A 20,455-nucleotide genomic window follows, 5' to 3' on the forward strand; every position below is an offset into this window, starting at 1 on the left:
TGAGAAATAATCATAGTTTATCATCATCTAAAGCAAGTATACAATTGACTTTTCATTTCCAACTACTGCATATTGAATTTCTTATCTACTTTGCAAAAAAGTTTTCTCTAAAAAGATTAATGAAATAGTGGGAAAGCAATAAAAGACTTGTTAACACAAATACTAAATCAGTTGCAATATCCAAGTTTTTCCTGCATAAATGACCAGTTACAAAGAACTACAAAATCCAAAACAATAACTTGGATAAATACAATAATATATTTTTAATATTATTTAGATATTAGATTCTATTAAGAATTTATTTCTCAATACCTTCAGTTATAATAGTTTCTTGAATAAATTTTAATTTTCAATAAATTAATTTAAGCCCAAACATATTTCAACTTTCTAAATATTAAGTGAATTTGCTAAATAAAATTAGCAGTTGAAAGCAAAAAAAAATTAACTTGCCACCTCTACCCTTTGTTCCCAGTTTCAAAATTTACCCTGGATGAATCCTCCTCTGAATTTCATCCTCCTAAGTAAATTTCCTAAAATCACTTGTATAGATAAATCAATGAATAAAGTAGTAATGTTAGTTGATTTTATTTATCATAAATATTTTAAAATTTACATTATGTTAATTTTACCTAATTTGGCTTCTAATTCTTCTTGAGTTAATTTTCTTGGTTTCTCTTCATTTTCTACTGTGATTGCAATTTCATTGGGAGAAATAACTGGGTTTGCTGATTGAATGATCTCTTCACTTTCAGTTTTTTTACTATCTGAATTTTGCTTATCTTCATGCTCTTCTCCAGAATCATCATCCAGTAACAAAATAGTTTTCTTCTTCTCTAAATGAAGTGTATCCATATCTTTTGCCTTTATTGAGAAGCTTACTGGAGTTGCAACTATATTTAAATTAAACAATAATGTAAGAGAAGTATATTTTCTTGTTATTTCAATTTTTCTTTATATAAATACAGTAGAGCGTCGATTATCTGAATGTCGATCAACCGAAAGCGTTCCAGTTGGAGTGTGTTATGCTGAATCGAATCTTTTTGATACTAGATTAACTTCTGAAGTATAATTTTTTTGTTTTTATATTTTTTAATATTAATTGTATCATGATTATTGTATGGCTATCCATACAATAACCATGATACAATCACGTAATCATGGCTAATGTATTGTTAAAAATTATTTCTTTATTTTCTTTGTACAAAATAAAGAAATAATTTTTAACAATATAATAGCCATGATTATTATTATAAAAATTTTCGTTAGGCTTAACATCAACAAAAATTCAACACAAAGCAACATGCAATGGAGAACAATTTAAACATGGGCTATATTAATATACTATTATTGGGATATACCAATATACTATATTAATAATGTATTTTTTTGTACATAATTGGTTATCCAAAAAATTGATTTTCTGAACAACCCCAGTCCCCAATTGATTCGGACAATCGACGCTCTACTGTATTTCAAATTTATTTTTGTGAAATCAATTCAAACATGCAAGCCATAATTATGTAATTTCAAATGAGATTTTTAAGATTATTAATTTTTTAATCATTTATCATTAAGAAATAATTATTTCCAAATAAACAAGTACAGTAGAGCATTGATTATCTGACCCCCGATTAACGTCACATTGGTTAACCGACCGTTCTAGTCGGCAAATTTCAAATGTCTGCTAGTGATGTGGCACTACAATATTTGGCTATGTCTTGGATATTTTAATGTTATTTTTGTTAAATTTTTGCGTGTTTTAGCTGGTAACACGGCTCGACCATTGAATGGAGGCCAGTATTTAAACGAGACTTAATTTTCTAATTATGAATGGGTTTGTTTGTTTTGTGAGGAATAAAACAATTTAAAAATGATTTTCAATGATACAATAACGACAATTATTATTTTTTTAAAAAAATTTGTTAGGCTTAACATTGATGAAAATTCAGCGTGAAGTTGATTAATAGCGATATACTAATATACTAATTACATGGGATATACTAATATACTATACTAATAATGTATTTTTTTCAGTTATCCGACCAACCTGAGTCCCCAACTGAATCGGATAATCAATGCTCTACTGTACTTTAGTTTAATGAAATAAAAAGATGTAATCTATTAGTAAATATAAGTGGAATCACTACTATAAACTTTAATGATCTTATAATTTAAATAATTTATTATTAATATAGAAATATTTAATAAAAACATTTATTCAAAATTTGCAATTTTCACAGATGTGTACATTGTAAATTATCATTTTTTTTGCATTATAACCTGAGTCTTTAGTACAATGTCACAAAAATTAAGGCATAATTTTTTAAAAATGATTCAAAGGTTTGACAAAACAGTTGAACAAGAAGAATCAAATTTAGAATTTTTCTTCTTCTTTTTTGAAACAGTAAATTCCAGAATTTGAATAAAAGCGGACTTATCAAGAAGTATAGCATGAATGTTGTTTTTCTAATATTTTTGATTCCTAGACTCAAAAACATTCGTGTGTATCCTTTCAATTATGGTATGTTTGTAAAGTCAAACACATTAGTAACGAGTTGTTCAAAAAGTAGTAGTCTCATCCAGTGCACATGCTCTGCAGTGATGATGTTTTGAACGAAACTCTAACAAAGTTTACGAAGGAAAGAGTTAGTTTACTTCATTAAGAAAATGGCGCCCGACGATATCGATGTTTCTAAATCTACTAGTGTGTTTAAATTGTGAATTAAAAGGTGAAATGATTGAAATAACTATCCATCTGAAGCAATCTAAGAAAAATATTTCAGATAAGGCTGCATTAGCAACATTCATATCTTCGATTTTAGAAACATCCATTTAGTTATAAACAAATATTCAAAAAGTCTAACAAAATAAGAATAACGACAACGTCATTCTCATTTAACTCGTTCAACTTTACGAACGTATCCTAAATAAACTTATACAGTAGTTAAAAGTTTTNACGAAGGAAAGAGTTAGTTTACTTCATTAAGAAAATGGCGCCCGACGATATCGATGTTTCTAAATCTACTAGTGTGTTTAAATTGTGAATTAAAAGGTGAAATGATTGAAATAACTATCCATCTGAAGCAATCTAAGAAAAATATTTCAGATAAGGCTGCATTAGCAACATTCATATCTTCGATTTTAGAAACATCCATTTAGTTATAAACAAATATTCAAAAAGTCTAACAAAATAAGAATAACGACAACGTCATTCTCATTTAACTCGTTCAACTTTACGAACGTATCCTAAATAAACTTATACAGTAGTTAAAAGTTTTGCATTATAAATGAGCCTGCATTGTACTATATCAAGTTTATATATTTTATTGTAAAAGAAAAAAAATATATATAAATATATATATATAGTAAGACCTGTACAAAATGGAATCTGAACAAAAAAAAATTCTTTGGAACAAGGTGGTTTTCTATGTTAAATTTTACTATATGCAAGAAACATGCCCAATGAAAAAACAGAAGAGATTTTTGAGTATGAAGAATGTATAACTTAACCTGAATACAGCAAAAAATTAAGATATTACTTATATACAAATAAGTAAAATCACTCTAGGCATAACAGTAATCAGAAAGCACAACAAAATATATTCTGAGAACTATTTTGAGCGTTGTCAGAGAAATAAAAGTCATATGACAAGGAGACATACAGATGCAAGAAATTAACCTGGGAAAGAATTGGATAATTTTAAGAATTGAGAACTTTCGAGAATCAAATGAGTTTCCAATTGATTTCTTGAGAATAATCAACAAATTAATTCATTGGAAACAATGAAAATAAGTTCTGTTCATAGTAACTCTGAATTTAAATGCAGAAAATTTCGTTTTCTGTAAGTTCATAAATAAAAATTCTAACCTTTATTTTTTGATTTTTTTGAATCATCATCATGGCCATCCTTACTACTGTCTTGATCACTGATATTTGCACTTTCTATAATCTGCTGCTGTGAAAGATTCTCACGCTTTTTTTGTTCAGAATATATATGTTTTTTAAACAAATAATATGAATGATATTCATGCCATGGTAAAAGAAATTCAAAACGTTTATCTCCTGAAAACAAAACAAAAAAAATAATATAATAATAAATATTGTCATCTTTTAAAAATTAATTTCCAATTAATCATTAAAATTACTAATATAAAAATTTAAACAGTTATAGTGTTATCACATTTTCACACTCACAAATGACATTTGACATTTTTTTTTTTTAAGGAATCAAGCAGTTTCAAGTAAAAACTTCAGACTTATAGAAAACTTAGTATTGTGTTATAACTTATTTTAGAATCAGTTGTATATTAGCAGAAAAATGATTTCAAATTTTATTTTGCCAAATTATTTTTGAGTAATCAAAGTAATAATATATATATATATAAATTTGAGTATTTGAAAATAAATTACCTTTGCTTTTTACAATAGTTTCAAAATCATCACCATTTTTTGCTACATAAGTTGCCATTTTATCAATAATAGGTTGAACATCAGGTGGAGGTGGAATAATGTGTGAAGAGGGATCCAACATTCCAAAAGGACTATTTGTTACAGAACCTTGAGTTGTAGGTAATAATAATGCAGGACCTTCTCCTGGTGGTGGAGGTTGATCAGATGATTCTGAACTTAGACGATGCATACCAAATGGTTCTAAATTAGGTTGTGAAGGAACTAGAAAAAAAATTTCCATTATAAAATAATAATAATTTATTTTTTAAATACTATTTAAAACTATTTACATATTCTAGCAGGTTCAGTTGGAGGAGCTGATCTAAGAGGTGATGCTGTACTACTTTTTGGTTCTGATAACTTGTTTTTTAAATTTTTTACCAAAAGTGAATAGGCATCATTTTCATCACAACGAAACTGAATATTAGGTAAAGACATCTGAAATATTAAGAAAATACTTTGATTAATGTAACTGAAAAACAAATAATATAATTAAAGCATCATCATTTTAATTATAAAGAAAATTTTATTTGATTAAAATGTTCATAAATTACACAAATAATTTATTTTAAAATAAAAAAATAAGTTGAAAATATAAAATTTTTAAAGTTAACATCTCATTACAAAGAATATTGACATAATGATATCATCCGTAATGGTAATAAATACAGTTTCCTATACAATATACATTAATTAACTTATACAGTAATATAAAACTTCTGACTAAGCAGTATCCTCTTCTGCAATAAATCTCTGGCAATAGCTATATTTTAGCATTAATTTCTGTACTGTATTTGTAAAATATCAGATCAGTCAATAAATCTGTACATATTTTTATCTAAAAAAAACATTTGAATTTTATTTCAATCTATAATGTAGTCACCCTTATTTTGATGGTAAGACATTTTTAATCTGTCTTCATAAAATTATTTTGGTTTTGAATCAAAATATTTAGAAATACAGTAGCATTTTTTATCTATTTTCATCCTCAAAAGTTTTCTCCTTTTAAAAAGTTCTTCAAACCATAAAAAGATGATAACCACTGGGAGCAATATCTGGTAAATATGAATGAGGTAAAATTTCCCAGTTGTAGCTTTCGAGTTTTTGTACAGTTATTTTTATAGCACATTGTCAGGCATTGTCATGTAGCAAGAGAACCTGCTTTCTGTTAACTAATGATGGTTGTTTTTTTCAATTTTTCATTTAAATGCTCTAATTGCTCATAATAAATTTGAGCTGTAATTGTTTGATTTAATTCTAATAGATCAAAATTAATTACACTTGACATAGCCCACCAAACAGACAAAAGAATTTTTTTGGGATACAAGCTACCTTTTGCAGTTGGTTTTGGCTACTGGCTGCAATCCATCCATTGTCTTTTTCTCATCATATTATTATACAGGATTCATTTTTCATCTCCAGTAACCAGCCAATCAAGAAAAGTTCTAAAGCAATATGGGTTAAAAGACACATGCAAATATTTGCACATTGTTGTCAATTAGCTATTGACAGTTCATGTGGTACCCATTTTCCTAGCTTTAAAACTTTTCCAATCTCTTGTAGGTGTCTATGAACAGTTATATGGGATGAATTTAAACATTCTACTATTTCATCAACTATTAACAATGATTCTGCTTCAACTTGTGTAGAGAGACCATCATCATCAAAGCCCTTCTCCTTATCCTCTACACTAAAATCATTGTTTCTAAATCTCTCAAATCACTTCTGCACAGTCTTACACTAATTACACTTTAATTATGTACAATATTTATTTATTTATTTTTGTTTGCATTCGTCAGTTACTTCCATTTTAGCAAAAATAAACAATTGAAATGTTTACAATTCTCAACAGTACTATAAAAACCAGATCTGTTTTAACACTTTAGTGTAAAACAGATCTGGTTTGTCTTGCATCACTTGCATTTTTAACAAGATTTTTCATAAGGTCATAAAAATGAACATGAACTTATGGACTGACCTGATAATTTTCCTTTCTCTACAATGATGGTAATGTAGTAAATTAAACTTTTATTAAATTTAATCTATCACTTATTTTCAGAATCAAAGTGTGCTCTCTTAAAACAGCAATTCTACCACAAATGTTACCTGTAGGCATCAGTACAGACAATAGCAGAGTTGCCATATGCTTTTGGTATTTTAGTGCCTAAAATTGGTTAGTTTTTGTTTTGTTTATCTTTTGAGCAAAATTTTTAATAACACTTAACACTAAATGAAGAAGAAATCCAATTTTAGCACATTCTAGAGCAGTTTAGCAGTTTTTGGACTCAAATCTATTATTTCCAAATTTTTTCAAGAAATTATAAATTATAGTAAACTTGTACATTACAGTCAAAACCTGATCTTACTAGGTAGAAGTAATTGTAACAAAGCATCTTATACTTTTAAAATTAATATAATTTGCTACACTAAGACAAACCTATAATTTAAGGGAAACTTTATGCTAAACTCATTTAATATAACAAAGTTCTCTTAAACAGTGTACAGAGATGTCTTAGTGTTGCAAATTACACTTACTATAACAATAAATCTTTTTCCAACAATACATTTTCTTGTTTGGTTAAATATTGCTGTAGAGGAATTTGACTGTTTTGATAAATCATTACATATTTTTTACATATTGTCCACATGAATCTATGTTGTTTATTATTCTAAAAAAACAAGATTCACCTGGCTAATTTATACAATAATAAACATTATCTTCTCTTATCTTTATAAACAACATTTATTTATAACATTTCAATATTTGAAAACCTGTTTAAACTTTACTAACATGTATTCAGTTGTACTTTTCAAAATGTGTGCTGCACATGTTTGAAGATTTCAGCTGTTCTAATAACAGACCCTCATTATGATTTGAAGATAAAAATATTAAATCAGATAGTTACTCTCAAAAATTAAAAACTGTTTAAATACATTTATTAAGTGAGAAAAGTGACTACAATGGTGCCTCATAATTCTAATTTAATTCATTTCAGGAAGGCATATGAACTCTGAATCAATTTTTCCCATTAGAAATAATGGAAAACTGTGAACAATACCCATTTCAATAAACTTAAAACAGCAATTCACATAATTTAAGATAAAAATAACAGAATTAAATGCCCTAATAAGTTAAAACCATAAATAAGATACATAAATACTGTATAATGTGTAAAATAAAAACTGTGGACTTCTGCATCTTAACATATATGTGCAATTTAATTATAACAGTTGTAAAATTTAACATGTAGAAGTGTGAGATTTTATTAGTGAAAGCTTGCTTTAATTGTTTATTTCAGATTTTGTGTTTTGAATAACATCAAGTTGTAATGCGTTCAGATAAAAAGCATGTCAGGCATATTATGTTTTGAGTTTTGAAAAAGATAAATGCTGTACAAATAGTAAAAAAAAATTGTAATGTGTATGGGGAAGATACTTGTAAACCCCAAACATGTCAAATGCAGTTTAAATTCTGCATTTGTTCTGAATAAAAGTTCTGTCAGGGAAATTTTAAACTAAAAGGTAGAAAATGTATGGGGCACACAAAAGCTGTTGACAGAAAAATTACAGGAAGAAATTGTTAAAAATTGACAAATAACACACAATACAGTAAATATAACAAAAAAAAAAAAAAAAAAAAAAAAAAAAAAAAAAAAANAAAAGAAAAGTATGGGTTAGATAAGACCAAAAATTAATTAATTAATTTTCGGTCTTATCTAACCCCTACTTTTCTTGGCAAAAAAAAAAAAGCACTGAAAACATAAAGCATAAGCAAGAGTGAGAGATGACTTAGACACACAATAGATTGCATTTATGCTTCAAGAACATTTTTCACTGTGCATGCAACTTTGAAGCATCATTCAAACTCCAAAGCATTCAAAGTTAGAGTCATTGGAAGTATGAGATACCACTGTACCTAGTTTTTACATATGATAAAAGATTGTCTTTTCTTTTTACAACTATACAAGCAAATATAATAATGACAGATTGCTGATAGTTTCACTATTTTAACTTTTATTTTCTGTATATGTCATTTCAATACCAAATCCAGGGATGGGAAGTCAGCGGAAAAACAAATGACTCCCAACTCAGTATTTTTTTAAAATCGACTCAGATTCCTATGAAAAGATTAGACTCCTCAACTCCTGACAGTGACTCTTCATCCCTGACTAAATCCAAAAACTCCTTTTTTCTTTCCATATGTTCATATATGCAGTTTCAAAGATAAAAATCATTATTTGCAAAAAACTGAAAATTCTCTAGTGGACAAAATGCATGGTAAATATCTCATCATTAGTAAACAAAATGTTAATGTAAAACAATTTGTAAAAATATTGATTTAGAACAAATTTTGATTGGCATCAAGATTATTATTCTGTGTGAAAATTGGAAAAAGATTGGAATCATAATTTAATATGTCATATGGAAAGAGACTAAATTTAAAAATGTTTTTATAGAATATGAGACCTAAACACTTATGTATTTAAAACAATTATGAATTTATAAAATAATCATCAACAAAATTAGAATGCTCTTCCTTTCGTTAAACTATTTAGAAATATTCTTACTGGAGTGTTATCAGATTTTGCAGCAAACAAACTAGGATGTAAATAATGGCCATCAGGATCGTCATCATCATCATCATCATCTTTTACTGGAGCCTCTGAAAAAGAAATTTTTAAAATATAAACAATTATTTCTGTTTATATATAACCTTTCAAGTGGAAAGTTTAAAGAAATTTTCATAACAACCTTATGCTTGCTGAGAATTATTTATATCATAACAAACATTTTCAATCTAGATTCTATAGGTCATCAGGTGTAATATGGCATCAGAATATTTTTAAAATGGAACATTTCACAATGAAATGTTTGAACACATTTGAACACAAAAAACAAGACATTTCATAGCCAAACAACTACAAATTTCCCAAAGTATGGTGGATGGAGTGCTAAATCAATATTGTAAGACTTTCCATTTCCTAAAAGTCAGATTCTGGTGGAAAATATGGTGCTTGTAGCTCACAATTTGACCAGAAGATAATAAAAGTAAATCAAAGACAGAAATCTACATTAATCCTTAAATGGTTAGAAATGTACACTTTTTAATTCTATTTTAAGCTTTCCAAATATTTAAAAAACTAACAAATGTAACTTTAATTTAAAATAAATACATTAAGTGACATCCTTATTGCTTTTGGTTTTGTTTTTCTCTTCACTACTAGGTGCATTAATAGACACAAGGCATTTTACATCATCTTTATTGTGATTCTTCTATAGGCCGATACGTGTTTTGGGCAAAGGCCCCTCATCCGTCAGCATGACATCCGGAATTTTCTTTAGGTTGTGATGGTACATATATATTTTTTCATTTAAAATTATGTATTTATAATTAAAATCATTAAAATATCATTGCAGTTTAACTAGATGTCGAACCATGAAACCTTCACTGTAATTGTAATTGGAATCATAAATATAATTTAAACTGCATATATAAATATAATTTACAATATAATTGAAATTAGTAAGAATATTACTAAAAATATGATTAACTAAAATTAATTTTATTAATAATAATAAAATATAATCTGTTTATAACAAACTTACTAAGTGGAACATATTTTCCAGATTTGATGCTACTGACTAGATGTTTGTAGTAAGGATTTAATGCATGATCAAATGAAAGAAAATCAAATTGTGGATTGGAAGATTGTTTCATTTTAATGATAATTTCCATTTGGCCACCATGTTGAGCTACAAACAAAGCTGTTTTTTCAATTATAGTATGCAATTTCATTGTAGGAGGCTGTAAAAAGTATATAATGTTAGAAAATATAATATATAAATAATTATATAAGTATATAAACAAAAAATACAATAAAAATTTGACAACATACCAATTGAATGCCATTAGGCAGGGTAAGTCCTTGAGGAACTACATATTGTTCATCTGCTTCTTCTGTAAAAATATTTTTATTAAAATAATATTTTATCGTATGACTGATGATATGATATTATATCAACAAAGTGACATTGTAAAGTTGATAAATTTATAAAATTTTATGTAAATTAATATAACACAAGGCTTTACTTGACCTGGATCAGTGAGTATTAAGATATATTATTATTTGTTATTAGAAATAGATTAGGATTAAGCAGTTTTTTCTATTCTCCTTTAAATTTATAACAAATTTTTAAATTTTTTGGCTATTTTTTTTTTTGTAAATTTAGTAATTATTCTGTAGAAAGTCTAAGAGTGATAAAATAGCTTTAATAAAGTATTAATCTTTTATAAAATCTTGTACAAGACAGTTTTTGTTTTAATTCCACAAACTATTTAGATCTTGCACAAATAACCAATCAGTAATCATGTTTAGAAAGTTTCATAAACTTTAAATGAATTCAAAATTTAACCTAAAAGGTTAAAATACTAATAAAAAGAAAAATTACAATTTTAATGACATTTTTAGAAAAAATAAAATATAAACAAAACATTGATATTTTTAAAAATAAAACAAACTAGAAATAAAAACAAAAGAGCTATAAAGCTTTTAAAATTTCTTTCTTATAAGCAAACCCATAAAACTTGTTTCATCAAAAAATTTCATATTACTTTTCTGCAAAGAATTTTTTCCTTACCTTTAATTTCTTCTGAAGAAGTAGATGATTGGGTATTCTCAGCCTCATTTTCATAAGTAAAACCAATTTCATGATAAGCGCCATCAGATGCTAAAGCTGCCTTTAATCTTTTCAATTCTTCCTCTAAATGATTACACAGAAATTATTATTATACATAAATATTACTGTGTATAACTTATGTATATATATATATTATATTATATTAATACAGCCAAACTCCATATATATTATATATATATGTAAACTCAGAATTGGTGTTTTCCCATAATTTGTGTCATATTTTTCTGATCCAAATTTTTTTCTATAGTTTGTTTAAATTTCCCCATNCATATATATTATATATATGTAAACTCAGAATTGGTGTTTTCCCATAATTTGTGTCATATTTTTCTGATCCAAATTTTTTTCTATAGTTTGTTTAAATTTCCCCATTAATTACATTTTAATTTTTTATATTCATAATTTGAATACAGTATTTTTATTGATAAATCTGTGATTTTTAATAGTTTAGGTGATGCTACTGTCATTTGCCATCTTTTACAGTATTGATAGTGTTAATGTAAAGTTTTCCAATGCATTCATGCACTTTGACAATGGTTTTCTGTCTTTTTTAATACTGTATTTGACTTAATTTTTGGAAGTCCCTGAGAACTGTAAATAACTGGTTCAACTATATTTATAGTTATGAATGCACATAATATAAAACAAAATACACAAAATTTTATTGATAAATAAAATCCCCATTTTTATAAAATAAAAAACAGAGATTTGTGAGAGGTAGAATAATGTTGCCAGTTTAAAAAGTAATAAAATTCATTTATTTTATTCACATATATTCATTCTTTCACAAAATAACCATTTATAACAACATTGTTTTCCAAGTATTCAAATCCATTTTTTTGCATTCTGGCATAAAAAAACTTTCTGGTTTTTCTTTGATCTGTATCCACACAGCAGTTTGAACTTCAGCATCCAATTAAAATCAGTAACCTTTCCATTTCTCTTAATTCTGGAAACAACCAGAACTCAGATAGCAACAAATCTGGGCTGTAAAGAAGATATAGAATAACTTGTAATTTCAGATTCTTAATTTAATTTAAGGATCTTTCTATTTCCTTATGGCACATTTTGCATTACCAGAGTGAAGGAAAAAGCTAGTTCTTTCTGGCCTTTCTCTGTAAATATATCTCAAGGGGTGATAAGGTTTCACAACACTTCATAATTGATCCTCTTTCTTCACATGAATCTTTCAACACTAAAATTCAATTAGTGAAAGTGGAATGAGGAAGATAAATTCATATTTAAACTTGATTTGCTATGGAATGATGCAAACAGATATACTTTTACATACATACTAACTAGATACTTGTAACTACTAAATGATGGTGACATGTTTTTATCTCCATACATCATGGAATGCTGCTATAGAACACCTTATTTATCAATCAACTATCATATACAGTAAAGCATCGATTATCCAAATCAATTGGGGACTGGGGTTTGGAAAATCGATTATGTATGAAAAAATAGATTATTAATATAGTATACTAGCTGTTGCCCGCGGTGGTTTTGCAAGCAAACCCGATTTATATTCAATATTTCAACAATCATAGTAATCGTTACATAACACCTACCGCTGAGAATAATGAGAATTGCCTAGAATAAAATGAACTGTTTTCAATTTGATCAATTTTCTGCAATGTTTACAATCATTATATAATTGAACCAATATGCAATACAAATTCAAATTTAAAATGGTTCAAACATTTGGTTAAAAAATTGAAACATATAAAAATATTTATAACAATCTCTGAAACGTTATCAGTTTAATACACCTAAGTACTCAATGAAGACTAAACGTAGTTAAAAAGAAAAAAATCACATCTAAAATAGTACAGTAGGAGTCGTTCTTCCAGTTAAGCCTTAATGCTCTCCTTCTCCCCCGCGGGGTAATTTCAAAAAATCCCTTCTTAGTGTGAGTTTCCATGATGTACCCTAACCGTGTACCAAATTTCACCTGTTTAGGTTCAGCGGTTTGCTCTGGGCGATGATGAGTCAGTGAGTCAGTCAGGACAAGTAATTTTATATATTTAGTATATTTCAGTACAAGACAGTTTTTGTTTTAATTCCACAAACTATTTAGATCTTGCACAAATAACCAATCAGTAATCATGTTTAGAAAGTTTCATAAACTTTAAATGAATTCAAAATTTAACCTAAAAGGTTAAAATACTAATAAAAAGAAAAATTACAATTTTAATGACATTTTTAGAAAAAATAAAATATAAACAAAACATTGATATTTTTAAAAATAAAACAAACTAGAAATAAAAACAAAAGAGCTATAAAGCTTTTAAAATTTCTTTCTTATAAGCAAACCCATAAAACTTGTTTCATCAAAAAATTTCATATTACTTTTCTGCAAAGAATTTTTTCCTTACCTTTAATTTCTTCTGAAGAAGTAGATGATTGGGTATTCTCAGCCTCATTTTCATAAGTAAAACCAATTTCATGATAAGCGCCATCAGATGCTAAAGCTGCCTTTAATCTTTTCAATTCTTCCTCTAAATGATTACACAGAAATTATTATTATACATAAATATTACTGTGTATAACTTATGTATATATATATATTATATTATATTAATACAGCCAAACTCCATATATATTATATATATGTAAACTCAGAATTGGTGTTTTCCCATAATTTGTGTCATATTTTTCTGATCCAAATTTTTTTCTATAGTTTGTTTAAATTTCCCCATTAATTACATTTAATTTTTTATATTCATAATTTGAATACAGTATTTTTATTGATAAATCTGTGNACTTTTAATATTACCGATATGTCATCGAAAAGAAAACGTGTTGTATTATCATTAAAAGACAAATTAAAGTATTTGTTTCGATTATCCGGATTTTTCCTTATCCGGACTACCTTCATCCCCAATTAGTCCGGATAATCGAGGTTCTACTGTATATTAAAAAATATAACAAAAAAAATTATACTTTAGAAGTTAATCTAGTATCAAAGACATTCGATTCAAAATGACACAGTCCGACTGGAATACTTTTGGTTAACCGATATTTCGGTTGACTGGCATTCAGATTAGTGATGACACGAATAGTGATTTTGCCAAGTACTGAACACACAGCTACGCTCTCGGCCAAAGCACTGAATGTTAGGCAAAATATGTTGTTAAATTCAATTGTAACACATGTCAGGTGTGTAGATGCTATCAAGTGTTGATGGACAGTCCACAGCTCTGTCACACGTGTCAGGTGGGTGATGTAATCATATCCATAAGAATGCGGGGTTAGATTGTCCGGCCTAGAGAGAGAGAGAGAAATTATGAGAGAGGGTTTGTTTCATTTGCGAGTAGATCGTGTCACGACATGCGTTATTTGTTCATTGTTACATCAAGTTGTGTTACTAATAGTTTTTATTACTAAAAAATATCACTGTTTGTTTGCCAAAAGCTTTATAAAATGGCACCATTTAATAAAAAAATTGCCTATTTGGAAATATTATGAGATTTGTAGTGAAGATAATAAACTTGCTGTGTGTTTGCTGTGTAACAACAAGATCTCGCGTGGCAGAGAAGGAAAGAAAGCAAGTAAGTAAAATCTTATTACGTATTAATTAAGTGAAACAATTTGTCATATTTAGTATTTAGCACTTGTAATTTTTTATTTCTTGTTTTTGTTTTGCCTGGAACTTTATTTCACTTGTAGTATTTCGATATTTCACTTGATATAAATAAGTCCTATTTTTAAATATAGTCTACATTTTATTTATCATCTTTGAAATTTAGAGGCTTAAGTGAAGCCAGAATAATACAAGTTTAAGCTAGTACTGTTCGGGAATTCCCTTCTTTGATGTCAGATTTTTCATTACTTAATCTTCTCGTTCTTTTTTTTACAGCTGTAAACATAAAAAAAACGAACACAATAACAACTTCTTTGAAAAACCACCTTAAAAGCAAACATGCTGAGCAGTATGCTACGTTAAATGTTGTTCCCTTGGCAAGTGGCAGCAAAAATGATGGTACTCTTACTTCTACCGATTCCAAGATACTGGCAATACCAGGTACATCAGAAAAGAAACAGTTAACTCTGAAGGAAACAACTGAAAGGAAATTGTTATGGGATATTAATGATCCAAAATCAATAAAATATCATTGTTTAATCAGTGAAATGATTGCTTTAGACAACGAACCATTATTACTCGTTGAACGAGTCAGCTTTAAAAGGCTTATGGAAAAGACAGTACCTCAATACAAAATACCTGGTCGCAGTTACATGACCGAGAAAATTATTCCTGATATATATAATAGAATTTGCTATAACATTGAATCTAGTATTTCACAAGCAACAGCAGTATCAGTGATGCCTGATATGTGGACACATCAGCACAATAACCAGAGTTTCTTGAGTTTCACTGCGCATTGGATATCTCCAGAGTTTATTCTTGAACATGGTGTTTTAGCTATGAAGCCGTTTTCTGGCTCACATACTGGTACCAATATCGCAAAAGAACTCAATGCTATTGCAGAAAGATGGAATATTCCTCATAGCAAGATCCATTTACTTGTCCATGACAGTGGAGCCAATATGATAAAAGGTGTACGAGATGCAGAATATGATTCTGCCAATTGTTTTATTCATTCACTGCAACGAGCTGCCAAGGAATCGCTAAAGTCTGAAATGGAAATAACACAGATGGTAGTTGCTGTGAGATGAATTGTTACCCATTTTAACCACTCTAGTATAGCACAAGAAAAGCTGAAATGCATTCGCCAAGAACTTAACTTGCCAAACCACCAACTAGTACAGGATGTAAGCACACGCTGGAATTTACATATTATTTAATGGAGCAATTATTAGAACAAAAGTGAGCTGTTTCTTTGTATATAACTGATCAAGAGTCTTTAACCTGTCCTACATTGTTCCCGAAAATATTTGTGTTGACCTCATTGACCTGCGTGGGCAATCCCGAATATTTTTGTGTTTACTTCAGAACGTTTTTGATACAAGATGTCGCTATACGTCACAATTTTTATATTAAAACAAACTTTTAAAATATAATTATTTTTTTTGTTTCTATATAATTCAATATATTTATTTTGTTTGTGAAACATAAAAAAATTTTTTTTACAATACAGTAAACACAATTATTATTAAAAAAAAAATTTAGACTTAACATCGACAAAAATTCAACATGGCGTCACAGGCAACAAATACAAATTTCAACATTGACTAGGTTAAACAATTTAACATCTTCTCAGTGGGAGCTAATGGAACAATGTCTCAAACTTCTCAAACAGTTCGAAGAGATTACAAAAATAACTAGCTCAGGTATTTCCTGCATCTCCGAAGTGATTCCACATGTTGTCACATTATTGAAATATCTGGGAAAGGAAGAGACTGCAGATAGAACACCAAATTTATTGAAAATGAGATCTTCACTACAAGTTGGGCTTGAAACACGGTTCAACTTTGATGAGAATGACAAATATCTGGTTGTCAGCTTTTCTTGACCCGCGTTTCAAAACCAGTTTCCTGGGATTAGTTCAAACACAAACAGCAAAGCAAAAAAATTCTTTTAGAAGCTCTGAAAATTAGTCGTGATGAGTCTACTAGTACAGATGATGATTCTTCTCCACTTCGTAAGAAAAGAAATATCAATGGAAATGATAAAACCATTGAAATATACGACAGTTTCTGGAACTGTTTTGAGAAAGTCAGAAAACAGAAAAATATACAGAAAATATACATCTAGAATATCAGAAAAGAATATTAGAAATATCTACAGAAAATATCATCTAGCATAAAGGGGATGAAGACTTGGGACTACTTTTTGGTATTGCCCGAATATGAAGAAGAGTAGAGGAAAGGTAATTAAGGGAAGAAGCGAAGGGGAAAAAGTAAAGCGAGATAGGAAAGGGATGAAAAGGGAAGGTCTCTGGGCACCCAGCCTGTTTTATTAAAAATCAAATAAAACATACAGATATGGCTCCAGGCTGTCAAAAACAGACAATAATTGCAATATTTACAGTATGTACAATTGAAGACAGTTTGATTACACATAGTTTAAGGACAATTTCAACCGAAAAAAAAAAAAAATAATAATAANGAAAAGGGAAGGTCTCTGGGCGCCCAGCCTGTTTATTAAGAATCAAATAAAACATACAGATACGGCTCCTGGCCGTCAAAAACAGACAATAATTGCAATATTTACAGTATGTACAATTGAAGACAGTTTGATTACACGTAGTTTGAGGACAATTTTAACCGAAAATATAAAAAAAAATCAATATTTTAAACAAATACAGTTCTTGCCTGTCAGAATACAGACAATAAGTAAACTTTTAACAAAATATAATTACACATAGAGTGAACAAATTTACCAACCGAAAATACAATAGTAATTAAACAACATTAATCAATGTATTAAACAGATATGACTCCTGGCCATCAAAATACGTATACATAAATAATAAATTTTACATTGATGAAATCTGAATCTTACAATTATCACCGATAGTAAAGTATTACAATAAATTAACTTAAATTACTTATTGAAAAGATTATAACAAATACGGCTCTTGGCCGTCTAGTACAAAATAGTTATAAACAAATCTTATAAACAAAGGTAAAATATTGTAGAAGCAGCTGAACCAGAAAATATGCAAAATGATGAGGATGTGGAGAAGAAAAGTGCTATTGCAAATGAGATTGATTTTTATATGAAAACTGTTTGCCTAGATCGGACGGCAGACCTTTACAAGTGGTGGTCAGCAAATGCTAAACAGTACCCAAGCCTGACAGAATTCGCTAAGATTTATCTATCGTCTCCCGGCAGTAGTGTATATAGTGAGAGGCTATTTTCAGAAGCAGGTATAGTTTATAAGAAAAAGTGCAATCGTTTGCCATCAACAAATGCTGAAAAAATTGTTTTCATTCATCACAACTTACCACTGATAGATTTTAAGTATTAAATGTAATAATTTGTGATTAAAATAAATACATTTTTGAGTAATATCTGCATTTTTTTTTCTTCATGATTTGGCATTCAGTATTTGGCCGAATAGTACGCAACATTCGGCTGAATACCAAATATTAAAAAAAGTAGCCGAATAAGCTGAATACCAAATAGTAGCCGAATATTCGTGGCATTACTAATTCGGATAATCGATGCTCTACTGTGTGAACCGCCGGGGAGGGTGTAGGTCTCACGATCCAGCAACAGGTCGTTAAACCCTTCTCACTGGTCAGGATGGATTAAAATTTTACCGTTCCCGCAGTAACGGGATTAAATGTTTCGGGTCGAGTGGAGGAGGGAGGAGTGCGTCGGTAAGATGACTGGCGATATACGAGTAAAGATGACACCACTTTAACAGGATAACAACGATTTATTAACTACATAGAGATTACAATAACCAATTTCAAAATGGAAAATCTGAATCCCTGAAACGCGAAGGACCGAGAGAGAGTTCACAAAAATAAGGTCCATACCTCTTTATGTCTTGAATAATTTTAAGGAAAAAGGTTGTGATATCCAACGATGTGGTAAAAATTAGGATAATAATTCTTTAGGATAATAATTATTAGGATAATAATTCTTCTTCCGGACACAATATCGTAAAGGACACAGTATATAAATAGGACACAGTTGTACAAGTGACGGCGAATGAACGACTCCCCCGAGAAGGGGAAGGAAGGGGTTTTTATAAGTTCGGCGTGGGAGAATGGTCACGTGACCAATTGTTGTGAGGTAAAAGGTATGCAGATGGGTCAGAGTTGTTCCCGGGCCCATGTTAACTATAAACTTTAGCGTTGGAATGTGGGATTAGTTTCGAATTGAACGGATGTTTATGTTGAACATAAACGAAAAGTTTTTTTTTCCCGTTAGGTTCCACTTTAGGTTAAAGGAAAATTTAATTAGATTTTAATCAAATACAGGACAATTGATCGACAAATAGTCGACAAAAATTCCGGATTTCACAACTGTACTATCAATCAAATTATGAAATCATCAGGTCAGAAAAGTATAGATCAAATCAAACTGTCTAATATTGCAATCCTACAGTATATCAACATATTTACATCTAAAATATGCTTAACTTCATAAACAAAATTCAATGTTTAAAATTTAGTTCAATAGTTTAGTTTTATAATTTCAAACTTTTGTGAGTTATACTCGGTTCACACCGGTGGCTGTGTACTATGCCGGACCAGAGTCAAGGCATAGCAACCAAAACAAAACTAAATTTAAATAAGTGTGTCAGTGTGTGCACCTGTATTCAGGAATTTCCTAACAATACAACATGTATTCAATATAGTGGCCTTCTGTAGTGTGATGTATGTGTTTCTACTCAATTGTAATGTTCCGAGGCTTTTGTGTAGTGTGTGTGGTATCACACCTGTACAGGAGAGAATAATAGGTACAATAAACACCTTATCTATCCTCCACAGATGCCTTATTTCCTGGGCGAGTTCTGTGTACTTGCTAATTTTTTCAGTGCATATGTTTTGTACATTGTGAGTGTTTGAAATGGCTATGTCTATAATGTATGTGATTTTATTGTGTTTGTCAATGAGTGTGATGTCTGGTCTGTTGTGGTAAATTGTTTTATCTGTGATTATGGCTCTGTCNGTAACCAAGGGAGACTGTGGCCTATTTTTCAAACATGAGCCTCTGCCTAACCCACGAATGCAGACCTTGTTAACCCGGGCGACGTCTGAGCCGATATCACACTTTGATCTGGTTACTACCATAATAATTATCTCCACAGAATGTGGGTGTGGTCACTCTTAGCTTCATTTCTCCCCATAGACCTTACTGGCATGGGTGTCCCTACCAGGAGCTTGTGCTCCAGCCTGCATTGCCCTATGGATCAGTAAAATTACTGGGCTCTCCCACCACAACTAGGTGGTGACCATCTTTGTTTAATATGAATATCTAGGAACTAGGTTTTGTAAGTGGCAGCCCACAGACAAAATCTAGCCTGAGGTTATATGAACTGGCTCTTAGTAACTAAAGAACATAAAAATTAAACTTTTATAAAAAAAATTAATAATTTCAGTATAAGTTATTGCCTGTAGAAGAATTTGACAATAAAGCTGAAAATAACAGACTTCTTGTAATTACTAAACAATGTCCTTTGTGTATTGAAGTGCAAGTGAATATCACAAAATAATGTGGTTTTAGATTGTTTTCCTATATCTGATGATTGCACAATTGCTAAGTGACAAAAACCAAATGTTGCTAGTCTAAAATTTAGGGTAGAGCCCAGTATTATTAAGGCCATTTGAAAGTTTTAGATTTATTCTGGACATGTGAATTTGGAACAGAACAGATTT

The 20,455-nt window shown here is 29.2% G+C and overlaps 1 protein-coding gene across 1 annotated transcript in view; it reads right to left on the reverse strand.

The window, feature by feature from the left end:
- The window catches only part of LOC111639426 (splicing factor, suppressor of white-apricot homolog), an 88,760-nt gene that overhangs the window by 7,903 nt on the left and 60,402 nt on the right, over positions 1-20,455 (reverse strand). Inside the window, exons 3-10 of the mRNA XM_023385316.1 lie at positions 13,531-13,653; positions 10,348-10,409; positions 10,058-10,256; positions 9,019-9,113; positions 4,741-4,888; positions 4,412-4,672; positions 3,869-4,063; positions 630-890 (exon numbers count right to left, since the gene is read on the reverse strand). Of these exons, the coding sequence (XP_023241084.1) occupies positions 630-890; positions 3,869-4,063; positions 4,412-4,672; positions 4,741-4,888; positions 9,019-9,113; positions 10,058-10,256; positions 10,348-10,409; positions 13,531-13,653 (1,344 nt within the window). The remainder of the gene's footprint in view (positions 1-629; positions 891-3,868; positions 4,064-4,411; positions 4,673-4,740; positions 4,889-9,018; positions 9,114-10,057; positions 10,257-10,347; positions 10,410-13,530; positions 13,654-20,455) is intronic.

The sequence above is a fragment of the Centruroides sculpturatus genome, unplaced genomic scaffold (genome assembly GCF_000671375.1).
Source record: "Centruroides sculpturatus isolate CEXI.00-Female unplaced genomic scaffold, Cexi_2.0 scaffold1232, whole genome shotgun sequence".
NCBI lineage: Eukaryota > Metazoa > Arthropoda > Arachnida > Scorpiones > Buthidae > Centruroides > Centruroides sculpturatus.